The sequence below is a fragment of the Apus apus genome, chromosome 3 (genome assembly GCF_020740795.1).
Source record: "Apus apus isolate bApuApu2 chromosome 3, bApuApu2.pri.cur, whole genome shotgun sequence".
Lineage (NCBI taxonomy): Eukaryota > Metazoa > Chordata > Aves > Apodiformes > Apodidae > Apus > Apus apus.
In genome coordinates this window covers 3305030-3322284 of record NC_067284.1, presented here as the reverse complement: position 1 = coordinate 3322284, position 17255 = coordinate 3305030, and the positions used below count along the sequence as shown (strand labels likewise).

The 17255-nt window shown below is 46.3% G+C and overlaps 1 protein-coding gene across 2 annotated transcripts in view; it reads left to right on the top strand.

Moving 5' to 3' along the window:
* The window catches only part of SOBP (sine oculis binding protein homolog), a 120433-nt gene that overhangs the window by 50623 nt on the left and 52555 nt on the right, over positions 1–17255 (top strand). The window contains exon 5 of one of the 2 annotated variants that reach the window (XM_051613098.1): positions 15784–15879. The exons of the other annotated variant lie outside the window; for it this stretch is intronic. Coding sequence (XP_051469058.1) covers positions 15784–15879 — 96 coding nt within the window. The remainder of the gene's footprint in view (positions 1–15783; positions 15880–17255) is intronic. 2 annotated transcript variants of the gene reach the window in all.

Here is a 17255-nt window from a genome sequence, read left to right as displayed (position 1 = left end):
CGCTGAGCTTTCTCACAACAGGAGTTGACATCCAGAAAAGCTGTCGTGGGGTGAACAGACACCTGGAAGGCCAGAGAAGCTGTGATCTCCTGGCTTTCCAAAAGCCCTCTAATAAAAAACCTTTCCTAGAGCATGTATAGGAAGAAAACCTAGTTCATGTCCAATACCAACAGGAGATAGGTATGTGTTTTGCCCTCCCATCTCTCAGCCAACGTGGTGTGTAACCAGACGTGCTTGCTGTGCGTGTTAAATTCAACCCCTGTCTCTGAAGTTTCTCACCACTTCCAGAAACAACCTATCTACCTTTATCTGATGGTAGAAACGATTGTCCCAACTAATATCCACGGGTTGCTATCGAGGTTTGAAAGCAGATCCAAAGTCCCCATCTCCAAAGTCAGTTCCTAGAGCCTGATTGCAGAGAGGCACAGATGTCCCCAAACTCCTGCACCCTACAGGCCAGGCTCATGGCTCTTTACATCCAGAACATCTCTGGTCTGCTGCCTCGGAACTGCTCCAGTGTGGGAGCACTTGTGACATTGTTGTTCAATGTGTCCTTCAAGAAACCTTTACACTCCTCCTGGATTTGTGTGTAGTTTTGTCTTGCACGCTACCCAGCTTGGCAACTTGTAATGTGAAGAAGCATTTTCTTTCATGTGTTTTTACACATTTTTTGGATCTCTAGGGTTTTTTTGCATGCTTGTTAATGGGTAATTAGTAGCCACTTATTTTGGTAACAAAAATATAGGGTTGTTGGTTTTTTTTAACATAAAAATGTAGCAGCCTACATAGACTACTATCCTATTCATTCTCATCTCTTTTTTTTTTAAAGTGGATAAGTCCTTCTCATTTAATATCTTATGTACGAGCTGTTCCAAACCTCCAATTGCCCTTCACTGACAGGATTTCCTTCAGTGCAGGCCAGGGCCTGGTTTTAAGGAGTCTTTAAACTAATATTAAAAAAAGATCTATCCAGTGTGGAGATGCAGTTAAAGCTGGTTGTTGAAAACGAACTAACATCAGCAGCAACTAGTGCTCCAGGCAAGAACTTGTTATTTCCCCCTTTTCCTTGCTTCTCTTCTATTTTTATATCTTTGGTGGGAGAGGTGAAAAAAACGTCTGGCTGAGCCTTAAATTGCTGTTTCTTGCCTGTCTCCCCCCAAAGGTGTGATAGAAGTGTTCCCCTTCCCCTTTGCCGCGGAGCGGGCAGGGAGTTACCTGCGGGGCTGGGGAAGAAGGCAGTGGGCACGGGGTGGTGGCAGGGCCAGGAGAGGAGGCAGAGAAGCTCAACTTAGCTGGGGGTTTGTGTTTCACCCCCGGCGGGGAGCCCTGGGGGCTGTGGTGGGAGCGGGCTGCAAGTCCTGCCCCAGGGGCTCCTCCGATGGCTCCTGCGCAGGAGCAGCTGGGGTTGAAGGGGCTGTGGCCACGGTGGCAGAGGAGGGAAGCCCCCCTTCCAGCTGAGGGGTGTGTGGGAGGCTGGGAGAAAGCCTCCTGGTGGGGAGTCTGTTTCCCTCAGCTCCTGTTGGCAGGACAGGGAGAGATGAGTCGAGGTGAGGAGGGCAGCTTCCCCGGCTGAGGGCCTTTGGGATGCCAGGACGCTGTCCCACCGTGAGGATGTGCCCCCCACAAGCTGTAGTGATCAAGGAAGATGCTGGAGCCAGAGGCCCACCTTGGGATCTGGTATCTCCTCAGCCGGCAGTGGGGCCAGATGGAAGGAGTTGTTTTTTTTCCAGACGTTGGCCAAGGCTTCCTCTGACCGGGGAGCCCTCACAGCACCCAGGGGAAGCACACACAGTCAGCCCTGACAGCTCCCGTGCCCAGCTGCCTGAGGAGTTCATGCCTCTGGATCAGGGAGGAAATGGGATGTCTCTGGTCATGGCTTCCTTATCAGGGCAGTTCTTCTATGTCCTAAAACACCATCCCACCTTGTGTTTCTCTTCCCCCTTTTGCTTACCATGCTTCCTCTGCCTACAGATAGATGCACATATGGTGTCCATCAGTAGGTAGGAATGGAGATGTGCTACAGTCTCATCTAGCTCAGCACTGCACAGTGAGACATATGTGAAAAAAATCCAGGAACTGTGGGCACACAGGCTGAACTCCCTTATCAGACCTCTCAGACAGTGATTCCTGCTGCCCTCGTGGCAGGTCTGAACCCCTGGAAGGGCCCATGTCCCCCTGCTCCTCAGATTGTGCTCAGCAGGATGGTATGGGCCACTGCTGGAGATGAGCCTGGGTTAGGGTACCTTCAACATGACTCAGTGTGGCTGTTCTTACTCAGATTAAAATAAAGACTCCCTGTGTCAAGGTTGTGGTAGAAAAAAAAAATTAAAATCTAATCAGACATCTGGTCCAACCAGTGCAGGAGCTTTTCCTACCATGTGTTTCCACTACCTTCAGCCCCAAGAGCTGGGGGAGTAGGAGGCACAGGACTGATCACAGCTCGAAGGCTGCTGGGCTGTGCAAGGAGGAGAGCCACGACCACTTTTTGGCTCTTGCCCACCCCCTCGCTGGAAGTTGCAGGGGTTGGGAATCATTGTCCTAGAACACACCAGCGATGGTGTGTGTGACCCACGGCAGCCAAAGCCCAAAACATGAAGTCAGGGCTGACACTCCCTCTCTTAACTTGAGCCACTGTGCTTTTCACTGTGGTGCCAGGAGTTGTCAGCTTGAACTCCAGCTCTTTTTTTTTTTTCTTGGCTTGTGTCACAACCTAATAACTTATAGGCCAGCTTCTCCTGTCGATGTTTTTGCTGCACAGAAGGCTCCACATTTTGTAAGCTTTTACAGCACAGCTGTGCTCAGAGATAAAACAGAATGTGTATACAGTACAGTATGCATTCAACTGATGCACTAGATTCTTCCCACCATATGTATGGAGTGGTGTGCATTTCACTCCGATACCTCACTGCCAAAACTGCCAGAAGCAAATAAACAAATGGCAGAAGAGAGACACCATATGATTGCAGTGCCAGGCACATGACCTAGATGCTCAGAAAGAGACCCTGGCTGTTTTTAAAGTGGTCCAGTTTTTTTAGACCTCACCTCCCACCGTGTTCTGCCAGTGTATGCTGTGAAGTGTGCTGGTTGTTGAAGAACACCCAGAGATTTCCCCTTCCTGCTAAGCAGCTGAGGGTGCAGCACCTCCTGCTCAATACTCATTTCCCCTTTCTTGATGCCACTTGATTTCCATCAGGTTTTCTAAACCGAGACAGAAGAACAATGGAAACTTGTCTAATTCTGGAAGGAATGCTACTGTAAAAAGACACATGTAATTAGGATAATGAGAATAATAATATTAGCAACAATGTAACGATTAATATGTAAACAATGCAAGTGAGACAAATGGTTGTTTAATCTCGTTCCCCACAAGAAGTCACAAAGTTGCATTTCACAGCATCGATGGTGAAGATGCCTGGAATAAACTGACACGAACATTAATTACATGGTTAGATGTAATTAATTTAAATTGTAATTCTGTTCCTGGAGCTCACACACTGAGTATGAAAAGGGGATTCCTCAGCTTCTTTTCTCTCTGACCAGCCTGTTGCAAAGGAAAAGACAATGACAGGCACCTCCACAGGGCTCCTCCTGCTAGTAGTGCTGGGAAACACGGATGGATTTTCCTCTGTATTGGCCTCAGTTTTACCCTAGTCTGGGCATTTGTCACTAGCTTGGTGGTTATCTCACTTTTGCCAAAGCTTAGCTTTACTGGTGATTGTTCAAAGGACAAGGAGGTGCTTTCCTCACTCTGGAGAAGCTTTAGCATGGACTGGGAAGGTGCACTAAGAACTGGACTCAAGGCTGTTACTGTGCTTTACAAAGCTGATACTCAATTCAAAACTGCCTGGGTGCAGGTGTGAGAATTTGGTCTTGGATTTTGATAGAATCAGATACAGAACAGAACGTGACGTCAAGTTTTTCAGATAGCAGCAATACTCAGTAGAGTAAGAATGTGCTTTCAGTGTTTATTTAGAGCCAGCGCTTTGCTGGATGCTTTTGTACTTCTGTGTAGTGCTAGTAACAAGTTTGCCCCAAGCCTTGCTACCTCCTACTGTAATATAAACAGTGACCAAGATAAAGACCTCTACATCTTGGTTAAACAGTGGGGAATTTGTGGAGCTGGACATAGTGACTGAAAGGCCAAAGGCCACATTTCTACAAATTTCTCCAGACTCCGCTTAGACAGAGATGTCATTTCAACTCTGCACTAAAATCACGTGGCAATATCTCTGCACTGGCCACAGAAGAGGAAAGCTTTCGATTTACAGCCTGGGAGTGGAGAAACACCAGCAGTACTTTGCTCTCTGAGTATTGCAAAGCCCACCTGGCTGCTTCAAGCCCAGCCCTTGAATGGAGGGGCACTCACTGTACAGGGGGTGTGACTTTGGCAGCTCCCAGCTCTAGGGCTGTGCCACCCTCCATGCACTGCAAAGTCCTACCTCCATCTCTGTTGTATTTTTTCCCCTGTGGGACCAGTAGCTCCATCTTGGAGGAAAGTGGGACTGCTGCTATGGCAGCAGATCTACTGCACGTGCCACCAGCTGGACTTCAGCAGGCCCAGCAGTGCAATGGGTGGATATTTGAGGTGACACCAAATAGTCTGTTGGACAGTGAGGAAACATTAAAGAAAGTAAAGAGCTGTAAACAAAGTTATTGGCTAAGTATTTGTGGGAGGTGTTGGGCAAATAGTTATATAAAGGACCAGCACATGAGAGGCTAGAATAAACCCATGGAAGCTTTAAAAAACTGAAATGGTAGGGGTGGCACGAACATGCACAGGTTAGCAGCATTAGCTGGGTGCATGGAGGAACCTGGTACAGCCTCAGGGGATGTTTTTCAAGACAGGATCTGCAGGGGAGAAGTAGGAAAGAGCAAAACAGGGTGACAGGAGAGGCAGCAAACCACTCAAACCTCTGCCGTGTGGTAAGAGGCCAGGCAAGTCGGGTTAGGGACAGAGGCAGCAAACAAACCATTTGAACCAGTGCAGAAGACAAAAAGGTGGTGAACGTGTTTCTGCCTGCTCCTTGTTCTAGAGAAACCATCCCCATTTTTAAGAGCCTGTATTTAAGAGTTAGAGTAGAACAATTTCATTTTTATTTTTCCCTGTAATAACCGTGCACAGAGCTGAAAACAAAGGTGTAGTCTGATGAACCCTGAGGCCTGAAGAAGAGAAGTGAGTTCTCCAGGCTCAGATCCTAGCCAAGGATCTGCCTGCAAGTGCTCTCCATGGAACATGGTCGTGAAGGACACTGGGAAGACACAGGCATTTTTCAGCACATTTCCTCATATTGTGGCAGAAAGGAGCAAACTCAGAATGGGATTTCTCAAATCCCAAGGCAAGTTGGGAAGATAAATTATGGGTTGCCTCCCATTGCCTGCGAGGATCTGCATGCTCTGAACTTGCTAAAAGTTTGAGCAGACAGTTTCCTGCATTTAGACATGAAATATGTTACTGGAATCCCTCCAGGTGACAGAGGGTTGCAGTGGGCATTGGAAAACCCAGGCATGCTGCTGTGATTTAGGAATAAATTTCTGCCTACGTTGGGAGCAGGCTCAGAGGCCTTTGTGTCCTGTTTGTCAGTGAGATTGTGGCATCCCCCATGGTCATTACTTCTTGAAAGAATAGTGGAAATCCTGGAAAAAGAGGGCTGCCTGGTTTGGACTATATCAGCCTATTACTCTGTGAACTATCTTGGACAGTAAAACTTTGAATGAAGACCTCAAGAACAGGTGGCAGGAGAGAAGGGAGAAGTACTGTTCCTTGTATTAGACCCAAGGCTGATGGTGATACCATGACCTCAGTCCCTGACCTCCAGCTGGGCTGTCAGGAACTATAATGAATGCTCCTCACCACCAGCCAGGTTTTGCTTTTGTCCTGCTACAACTGCCACTGCCCCACCTTTTATTGCAGCCGTTCATCATCATCAGAAAGACTGGGAGATGATATTAAGGTTGTAGAAGATGTTGTTTGTATCAGAGCTTCCCCCCCCTTCTTTTCACCCTCCCCTTGCCCATTCTCTTGCATCTTCTCCATTCCCATTGGGTTTTTCTCCCTTCTCCAGACTGGTCATCCTTTCATCTAGCTCATAAATGATTGCTTTAATAATATTAGGGCCCCTCTGTTTCCATGTGTGAATAGCCCAAGTGGCACATCACTTGTTACCAAAGCAGGAAGAGATTTCTGTTTTGACCCTGTAAAATACAGGGAATTCCTGCCTCTCTTGTGCCGATCCCAGACAAGCATTTATTGTTGTGGAGTAGCTCATAGATACAGCCCATCTGAGGGAAAGCTTTACCAACTAGACCTGGCCGTTGTTCTTCCTTCTCTGCATGTATTTGAAGTGCAGAACTGTTTATATACCACAAAGATGGGAATTAAAGAGAGTACATGTAGAATTTACCAGCTGTTTAAGTCTTGTTACTTTCTGTATTGATCAAATCCACTGCCTCTTAATTGGATATTGACTGTTTTGAGGCAAATAAGGCAAACTGTCAGAGAGGGGAGGGATGGGGCATGAGGTTTATCTTAATGGTGTGTTGATCATGACTAGTCTATAAAAGCCAGGGGGAGAGGAGTTCATTAAACCATCTTGCAATTGCTTAAAAAAAAAATAAATGCTCTGAGTCAAGATGATTAATCATATATGTGACACTGCAATCAGAGAAAATCCCCATTGTTGCTCTGGTATTTACACCACCAAAGCTTGAAAAAAGCAGATGCATTAAAACAAATTCATTAGGGACAGTGATTTGTTTGGTCTGTGAGCCTTAGCTAACCATAACCAACATGTAAGGATTTGGTTTTTTTCCTTCCTCCCCCACCCTCCTTGGTGTTGTGTTTTGTTTTTCTGCCTCTCTGGCAGGCTGATTGGAAATGTGAGCATGGGAGTCTCCCCTCTGTGCTGGGGAACCCTTGTAGAAATGGCAGTGGGGAGGTGAGATACGAGAGCCACCTGACAGTGAACCACACAGAATACTTTAGAAAACGCTTTTATCTCATAAATTATAATAAGCAGGGGATGTGAAGAGAGAGGGAAAGCTTATCAGCTACGTGGGTGTGAGCTGCCCAGGGCCAAAACAGAATCTGCTGGGAAGTCTGTAGTATATTTTCATTTCTTTCCCAGCCATCTTTTAGGCTGCATGTTGAATATGTTGCGAGAACTGTGAGGCATGGTCCATTAGTGTCTCTGGATCAGGCCTGTTGTGAGCCAGAAGGGAGATTAGTAGGACAGGCTTGCTTTTATGAAGGTCCCATGGAGCTGTGACTTGTGGAAGTGATGTTTGGAGGGGCAATGAACAAAAAAGTTCATTCCAGATGATCTCAGTGTTGTGTGTTTGTTGTCAGATTTATTCGACATCTTTAGTTATTTAGAATTTATGTGCTATGGGTAAAGGTTTGTGCACTTGGAAAAATTAGCTTTTGAGACAGCCACCTGAACACTTCTCATATGTCACCAGGCCGGGATCTGTTAGGGAAAGGGTAGAGCAGCCTCATGGAAGCCAGTAAAGCTGCCTGGTCTTAGCTGACAGAGGAAGGAAAATGGTGCGTAGGTCTGGAATACACTGGGAAAATGAGTTTTAATAGGGAGTTTTTAATTTGAGAGCACAAAGCAGTTCCCTCCATGAGCGACTGGATTGAGGCTGGACCATGGGACCAAGGCATTTAGTGTCTCAATCCTTCTACTCCTCTTCCTGTAAAAATTAGAGGAGTGGTCCAGGACAGTATTCTAGGATGTCCAGGACAGGATTCTATGATTCTATGACAGTAGACATTGCAATTTGTGCTTCAGTTGCTCTTTCTGAATGTACTTTGAAACAGAAGGCAGTCATCATTTTTTTTTCTCAAGTATTTTATCACTGTGGTAGAAGAGGCTATAAATGTACAGCATTGCAAGGTGTATAACAAGAAAATACTCATTTTTCCTGGAAGGATGAGAAGTCCAGCAGGAAATCAGGGTTGTACTATAAAGTACCTGAAAGAAAACTGGGGAGAGGGGAGAAAAAGCTATATTGAATCCAGAAAGTTGAATACTTCTTTTTTTTGGGGGGGGGATGGGGTTATAGGTTTTGAGTGACTTTTAAATGCAGTAGGATGGAAGTTAGGACTTTAGCAGGCACTAGGGTAGTAGAGCTATTAGCATTTCCTTTTGATTTACCTATAATATTACTTACATTAGAACAGAATTTGCAGCTTGCCTTTTAAATATAAACTGTGGATAGTTTTATATCATGAAGTTCTGAGTGAAAAATTGAATGCATGAAGTTTGGAGCCACAGCTGATGGAAAACAGACATTATTAAAAAAAAAATAAAAGATCCATAAATAAAGGTTTATCAGATTTGCAGGCACATTTGTTTGGATTTTTTCCTGTGCTTGTTATGCAGGAAAATGAACGTGGCATTCCTCAGTTGCTTTGACAAGGATAATTTCAGAAACACTGCCCTCTCATTCTGCAGATTGGCACCTTCTCCTTCTTTGCTGTAACACATGTTTTCTGGGGTGGCTTTTCTCAGCAAAACTGCCTGTTTCCCAGGAGCTTTGACACCTGTTCAGAAAGGGACAACGAGGGGGTAGGGGCTGAGTTTGGTTTGAATAGCAAGGTTTGACCTGGTGCCTGTTTATTTTTGAAGTCAGGGTGTATTTCTTCTGCCAGCACAATGGAGAAGATTGCAGGATATTCTGAATGATGTATTCACTCCAGTTTTAATCACACTGGCCAGATTGCTGGCTCTCAAAGGCATTTCCACACCAAATCTTCTCCTGAGCATGTGGACTCGAGATGCTTTCCTAATCCAGTCTGCTATTAGTGGTGTTGTGGTCAGAGGTTGTATTATCTTTTGACAGCTGTAGAAATGAAAAAGCAACTAAAATGCGAACACAGGTTGGACTTTGGGTCTAAATTCACTTCTGTCTATAGAGGATATATCACAATATATCACAATAAAGCATAAGCAGCTCTTAGCAAGGGATAAGCTAATGAGAGGGGCCCGTGTCTTGCTGAGGATGCCTGCAGGGAACTGAACCTCAGGCTCTATTTAGGGATTGAATCTTTGCAGTGACATCTTTGCTACTTCTCAGTGACCAACTTTACTCTCTGTGAAAGGGACTCTGCAGCTGTGGGGTCTGTGCTGTAATATATAGGAGCCAGGAGCAGCTGAGTACCAGGCAGGCATTTCAAGGAAGGCTCTGGATAGATCCCAGGGAACAGAATGGGACAAAGCTGCCTCCAGTATGTCCTCTGCTCAGGACCTGGGAAAAGCCACATGTGCAGTCCCAAGGTTTTGCTTGTCACACGAGTACTGTTCCTCTGTTTCTGTCCACTGGTGGCTTCTTCTAGTGTGGACAAGATCATAGAGTCACAGAATCAGGTTGGAAGGGGCCTTTACAGGTCATCAGGCCCAGCCACCCTGCAGTGAGCAAGGACATCTTCAACTGGATCGGGTTGCTCAGAGGGCCATCCAACCTGACCTTGAATGTTTCTAGGGATGGGGCTTTTACCACCTCTCTGGGCAACCTGTTCCAGGGTCTCACTAGTGAAAAAGAAGCCAGCAAAATCCCTTCTGGTTTTCCTCTGCATACTTAAAAAAGAAGTTATAAGAGGGCATATTCCCAACTTCTTTTTAACTTTGTAGATCACCTCCAGTAGACAGATTGTCTTGTGGACCACTTCCCCTCCCCTTGGCGATCAAATAACATTCCCGTGGGGACTACAGCAGTTGCTTACATGGAAAAATAACATTAGGAAAGTATTTAATGTATTTTTAGCTGTCTTTAAATGCATTTTAGCAGCTGGAAACAAGGGGAGTGAGTAGCACGTGACCTACAAGCTCTCCATAGACCACCACCAAGTGTGCAGAGAGCCTCTGCTGCCGGAGGGACCCCAGGCTGGAAAAGCTGGGTAGAGTGGTCACCTTTAACCTGGGGTGCTCACAGGAGGCCAGGAGAAGGAACAACCTTGATTTTAGTGGGATGTAAATACAAACGAGGTGATAAACAATCAGTGTGGTTTTAGTTCTTTTATTTTTGCTCATCTGAGTTTTGGGAGATTTTATGAAACGTTGTTTTGACGTGTTTCGGAATGCCTGGGGGGCTTTTTTTTTCTGAAAGCTGGAGAAGATTTTAGGGGCTTGGAGTGGCAAAATATTACAACTGTAGAGATTAGTGAACGGAGTGCAGCTGAGAGGGGCAACAAGCTAAAAAATACCGCTTGTTTCATCACTCCACACATCAGGAAAATCCTGAAATCCTTGTGAAAAGAAAACCTCTGGTAGAACATTAGTAGGAGCTTTCCCTGAGGGATGACTTTCCCAGAGCCAAGGGCTGACTCAATCCTTCAGCTGCACAGTTGCTGAACTAGGGACATCCTCCCTGGACAGTTGTCCCTGCCACTGCTCCACTCCCAGTGTGGACCTGGTACCCTGAATCACACAGAATCACAGAATCACCAAGGCTGGGAAAGACCTTCAGGATCATCAAGCCCAGCCTGTGACCAACACCACCACATCTCCAGACCGTGGCACTAAGTGCCACCTCCAGCCTTTCCTTGAACATCATTTCCTGCCATCAGCCTCCCCCACCACCCAGGCCCACCACGAGTACATTAATATTTCTGGGAAGAATACACTCAACAGATGGAAGCTTAGCACTATTTTTACCATTGCTGGTGCAGTGAATGTAGAGAGCATGATAATCGATTATCTGGGACAACAGAAATGCCCAGGAACTGGAATTCCAAGGATTAGGGTCTCCCCGAGGATTTCCTTCGCGTCTCAGCGAGAGCAGAGATAACTTTTGTGGTGGAAGTGGAAACAAGGCTTGCCTGTTCCCATCTGCAGCCAGTCTGTGGAGACAAGGGTATTAAGGGTGATGTGAACTTCCTCTGTCCCTCAGTGCGGGACAGGAGCCTCCCCTCAGTTATCTCTGCTTCTCTAGCAACGCTCTGCAACTTCTTTTTTATTGTCCTAGCAGAGATGTTCAACTAGTGCCCGTGTTTAACCTGTCTGGGGGGGGGTGGGGGTGGTCACAGTCCCATGTTTCACCTGTTTTAAAGGACGTGATGGAAACGAGGTGGCAATTTTATCCTGAGTAAGCAGGTTAATGTTCTGTCACCCTGCATGACTCACGTAGCCATCGCTCGTAGCAAATAGATGTTTTCATTCAAGTGGCACTAAACTTTTGTGGGCTGAGCAGTGGGGTTTCATTGCAGATGGACTGTCCCATCTCAGTGGGAAGCTTTGCATTAACAAGTTCTATCTTAATTAATTATTCTGTTTGACCTACCTTGTGACTTACACTATCGTAAGGTCCTGCCCTTAGTATTAAAACCTAAGCACAGTTTTCCTCTCCCAAGGCTAAAGCTGCATAAAAAGACTAAAACTGAAGTGAAGAAATCCCCTGTTCTGATCAAGATAATTCTTTCTCTGAGAATAAGGAGAAACAAATGCCCATGCACTTGGGAGAGGAGGAAATTCTGCTGTAGATTGTTCTTCCTCAGTCTTGTGAAGAAAAGGAATCTTGACCTAATACATAGTCTGTTTCCAAACTGCTGGCATCTTCCACAAATATAGGCTGGCTGGCTTACAGGTAGCAGTTTGTGTGGCCAAAGATAGTTGTCACCATGCACTTTTTAATGAGTATACATCTATCTGAAGATCAAATGCTGTACTATTTTCAGAGAGGTCCTTTCAGATCCCCTTTTCCATTTTTTGGGGGGGATTTTGGGGAGTTTGTTTTCATTTTGGTTTTGTTTTGTTTTGGTGGGTTTTGTTTGTTTGTTTGCTCTCCTTACCCTCCTGCCATTTTCCTTTAAAGCTCAGTGGTCGAAAGCAGAGGGAAGGGACCTGGATGTTCCCATCCAGCCAGCTTCCCCACATCAGGAGCTCCTGCGTGCATGTCATTCCTGACAGATGTTTGCCTAATCTGCTCTTAAAAATCTCCAGTGATGGGGCTTTTGACAGCCTCCGCAGGCGATCAGCTCCAGCGCTTTGCTGTGCCTGTCATGAGGAAGGGTTTCCTGATTCCTAACGTGCAATTAGAGGCCGCCATTTCCCTGCAGAACCCATCATCAGGCTGCCCTTACAGCCAAGCCAGCTCCACCACGACTGCAGCTTCCTCATTAGGTCTTCCTGCCAACACTGTTCCGTGAGTGACGTGCTCCCTTCTGCCAGGGGCAGCTGGGGCAGCGTGAGTGCTGCTGGTTTTGTTGAGCGTCCATCCCGACGTCCCAGGGGCCGGCGAGGGGCAGGTTTCCCTCCTGGATCCCACGCAGCTGACGGGAAGGTGGCTGCCTGCCAGTGGAGGCCATTGAATTAGGAGATCCAGTCAATCCCAGGGGAGCTGCTGCCACGGGGAAGTTGCAGCAGGTTTGTGCTGATAAAACGAGCAGCACTCACCGTGGTCCCAAACCTCAGCAGCCTTTTATGTCCTGGAACAAAACGTGCTGTGAGAGCAGTCGTACCATGCATGGCATGTGTGCAATCAGTGGCATCCAGCACTTTGGATGTGCATTTTTTTTTTTGGTGAGAGCATTTCATTTAGCAGTTTAAAAGCATTTTAAAAAAAAATCAGAGATGTCACCGTTGTTTTGTCTTGATTTTTGGTTTTTTTTTTTTTCCCCAGTTGCTTCCTTTTAAAAGAATAACACATGAAATACAACCAGTGGCAGCCAGGCCTGGTGGAGAAGCTGTAGATGTGAGTGAGGTTGAGATGCTGGGGAACTGATGCAGTCACTTCCAGCAATGATTGAGTCAGTGTAGATGTAATATCACAATATTACTTTTGCAAGAGAAACTCTTGAGTGATAAACACTTCTTTAATATGCATAGTACAGTGCTGAACATGGTAAGAGTGTTTTCTTCTGCAACTGATTTACAGCTGGAAGATGGTAGTAATGAATGAATGTAAAGCAACTGGAGAATTAGCCCTGACTGCTGAGGACAGGTATTTTTCACAATGCAAACTAGCTAGCTGGACTAGGTGTGCTTTTGCTGCCTGAGTAAATTACAGCAGCATGTAGTTGAACAGGTTTAGAGACTAGGACAAATTGGTGACATCCAAAGTTGAATAAAATAAGGTTTAGAGTAGAAGGAGGGGCATGTTGCCATCAGCAGGGGTGAACAACCTTTGTGTGGCTGGCAGTTTGGATGAGCAGGTCAAGGGTAGTGGTTTGTCCCTGCGTTTTGACACATGCACTGCAGACACCCCATATCCATTTCATTTTACAAGGTGTGTGTGTGCACCCAGATAATGCTCCAGAGAGTCACTGGCAGGTTACAGCGTGCCAGCCATCACATGCCCCATGTCTAGAATAGTGCCAAGATACAATTTCAGGGGCCTGGGGGCACTGGCAGCACTCAGACCCCCACATAACACCTGTGCCTCAAGCAACATCTCCCCAGCTCCCTGTCACTGAACATCCCCTTGGCACCCCTGATCCTCAGCTGGCAGCTCCTTTTCTGTCTCTGCAAGGCATTTTTAAGGCATTCATGCCCCAGTTGTCTTCTAGATGACCTGGAAGTGCTTCAGCGAGTTGCCCATATTCCTTCATGGAGGAGGAGAGGAAAGTTTGTTTTCAAAATGAGAATTGGGTTATTTTTTTACAAAACAGGGGCAGATCTGAACTTTGTTTTCCCTGCATTTGTTGTGCGAGGGAGGTTTCTGTTTCAAACTAATAATTAGAAGAATACAGTTAAACCTTTGCCAATATAAAAGTGATGTCAGGTGCTCAGGAATGCTCTGCCTCTTCCTGGTAGTTTGAAGGAAAAATTGTTAACATCTTCCACCCTGCAGCTATTGAGGGCAGTGAGAGAAAATACCTGTAAGCTGCTAGGAAATGTGCAGAATAAACCCCTTTCCCACTTCTTGTAATAATAATGAATTGTAGATACTCCTTGAAATGTACTTTTAGACAAACTTTGCACTTTTAAAAATGGTCTGTTCTGTCAGGCAGAGTTTGTTTGTGCCCTGTGGGTGACCAGCAGAGGCCCAAGTCAAAGCTCACGGGCTTTCCATGAGGTGCAACCCCTTCATGCTTCCCTAGCAACTTTCCAGGATCTGAAGGGGGCCTGCAAGAAAGCTGGGGTAGGGCTTTTTACATGGGTGTGTAGTGGGTGGGCAAGGGGCAATGGTCTGAAGCTTAAAGAGGGGAGATTCAGGTTGGACATGAGGAGAAGGTTCTTTCCTGTGAGGGTGGTGAGACCCTGGCCCAGGTTGCCCAGGGAAGCTGTGGCTGCCCCATCCCTGGCAGTGTTGAAGGGCAGGTTGGATGGGGCTTGGAGCAACCTGGGCTGGTGGGAGGTGTCCCTGCCCATGCAGGGGGTTGGGACTGGATGGTCTTGAAGGTCCCTTCCAACCCAAACCATCCTATGATTCTATGATGAAAAATCCCCAGTGCTGTTAACCCACAGCTCCCCTTTCCCACCCCAACTCCCCGGGGAGAGGCAGAGGCCTGTTTGAAGGCAAACAAGCCACAGAGCCTACAAGGTGTAAATATCTTTCATAAATGCCAGCGCTGGAAAAGCCTGGGTGCTGGGAGTGTGACACACAATGACAGGCAGTGCTGGGACACACACACACACACACGATTTTCCAGCACCCTGGAGCATCCCTGGATCCCCCCCTTCCACAGGGAGAGGGGGACGTGGGACAGCTGGAGGGACAGGGACCAGAGCTACCTGCTCCTTGCCCCATCACCTCCACCTGCTCCCCTCACCCCCCTTCTCTGGTCACCCCCCCCCTTCCTCTGCCCACCTCCTCTTCCCTGGCTTCTTTGGGCAGGGTCTGATTTAAGCAGGTTGGCAGGGAGCCAGGAGAGCATCATTTTAATGCAGTGTAAAATGGAATGTGCATAATTACATGCAAGCCATATGTGAGGGAGACAGCTCAGCTGTGGGTTTCGGGTGAGGCTGCGAGAGGGAGAGAGGGAACAGTCAGGGATCAGATGAGATGGAGCGGAAAGGAGTGCAAGTGTCACCCAAATGAACAGTGTAATGAGTGTGTTCCCGACACTCCTCCTTTCCCCTGCTTCTCCCTTTTGCTCTAACTCGAAAGCAGAAAACGCTGTGGATGGGAAGGGAAAAAAAACCCCACCACAACTATATGCAAGCAGGCTTGCTAATGGGCTCTGGTAATGTCTCCATTTAAACTTCAGCTTTCTTAATTAACAGCCTGGTTCCAAATAACCAGTAACTTTTAATGCATCTTTGTCATTAAATATTTTGACCGCGTTTGACTGAAGGATCATTGTTCTCGCTAGATGACTGCTCCTTTCAAAGCTTCACTTAAACGTGGAGGGGGAATCCATTTATCTGTAATAGCATCACATGTAAATGACGAGTATGAAAACGTGTTTCTTTTCCTTTGGCCTTGCTGTGAAACTGAAAACACGTGACCGAGGGGTTGCCCACGCATGTCGAAAAGTTTCAACGGGTACAAATGTCATGTAATCCTGAAAAATGCAACCGAGTGAATGGAAACCCTGATTTGCTCACCATTTCCAGCTCAAATATTTCGTTTTGGGTTTGTCTTTTGTTGTTCTAATTATTACACCGCAATGAATTTGCATGTTCAACCTACGTTATGTAAGAAAACAGCATCCCAAGTTCTCATATCTAAAAGGTGTACTGCATATTTAAAGAAACTTTTAAGTAATGTTGTATTTTGGGATTCCCGTCTGTTTGAATGATCTGAGCTGTTATGCTTGTAGCTATTTTTTTTTAATTTTAATTTTTTTTTTACCTTCCATTATTTGTAAGTCCCTAAATAGGCCATTATATTTCCCTTCAGGCTAGAGATGAAGATGGACATGCTGAAAATTTTCCCCAGCAGCACTATGCTAAGGAAACTCCAAGACTTGCCTTCAAGAATAACTGCGAACTACTTGTAAGAATAATATACTTACAACAAGTCTAGATTGTTACTTTAGCACAGTGAAAACAGTTTCATATTTTTTTTTAAAGGTTTTTTGTTCATTATGGCATACTTTATGAAATATGATAGGGGTTTTTTATTATTTCCTGTTTAGCCTTCTGATGCTAGTTCTGCTATCCGTGAACAGTTTAAGATCTCAAATTGCTTGAAAAATCTCACATATTTGATGACAGCACGTGAATGGCCTTGTCACACTGCCTTGTCTTGCACTGTAAATCAGGGAATGCCACGTAGGGAAGTGGTTGGTGATGGAACACCCCCCACCCTCCCCCTGCCCTCCGAGGCACCCCAAAACTCACTCTCCCATCCACCTTTTAGCTCTGCTTTGTTTTTGGGCAGTGGGGGCACTTTTTGTTCTGCTGACACATGGTGTTCCCTTGAGGGTTTGCCTGTTCCTTCCCTACCTAGCTACGTGCAGGTGGGAGCATCCTCTCCACTCCTCTCCTCTCCTGCCAGGGAAGAGCAAAAGCCAGGAAAGCACGTACAGGGAGCCTGGAGTGTTCACAAGCTGTAAGAGAGATGATATCAGCTGTGGAAGGATCTCTATTCCAAATCAGGGTTAATTCCCTGCTCATTTGAGCGTTTGCAGCTAGGCAAGATTAAAAGCAAGCAGGAATGCCTGTAATATTTCTGTTAAATGAATCTGTTGGGACCTAAAGTTCTTGATGAGCTTGCAAAAACGAGCACTCCACGATGAGTTTTGCTGTTTGCCTGAAGTAAGCAGAGAATGAATCGTAACACATTTAGGAGAGATTCACACATGGCTTTCCAAAAGGGAGTTCTAGATAAATTGGTAGGTCTCTCCCTCCTGTTCACCTTTCTTAGCCCTGCTGAAGTAAAATGTATCCTTTGGCAAAATGGAATATATTTGTGAAGTCAGAACATGAGGTTACATTTTGAAACAACACTGTTTTCTGTTCTCATTAGAGCTAGGGAAGAGGTGGGTGGCAGTGGAGGAGCAAGCTGTGTGTTTAAAGCTCTGCATTAAAACCCACCTCTGCCTCCCCCATGCAGGATGCAGGGCCAAGTGCTCTGTTTGCTGTCCTGGGTGCAACACCTAGTGAAGCTGAGCTGATGAGCTAGCCTAGCCCAGTGTCCAAGCCAGCCCCCAGACTCAGGCAGGTGATCAGAGAAGCCCAGACTGAAGGGCAGTAGCCCAGGGCTGGTGGCCAGTCCCTATGCCCAGCACTGACTGGAGCACAGAGCATCTTCTCCACACCTACACTCGTGGGCCCATGGGCTCTTCTACCCCCCTGGTGTCCCCTGTGCTGAGCCAGCCCCTGGTTAGGTGATGACAATGCTTTTTAGAGCCACCGGTGTCACTCAGA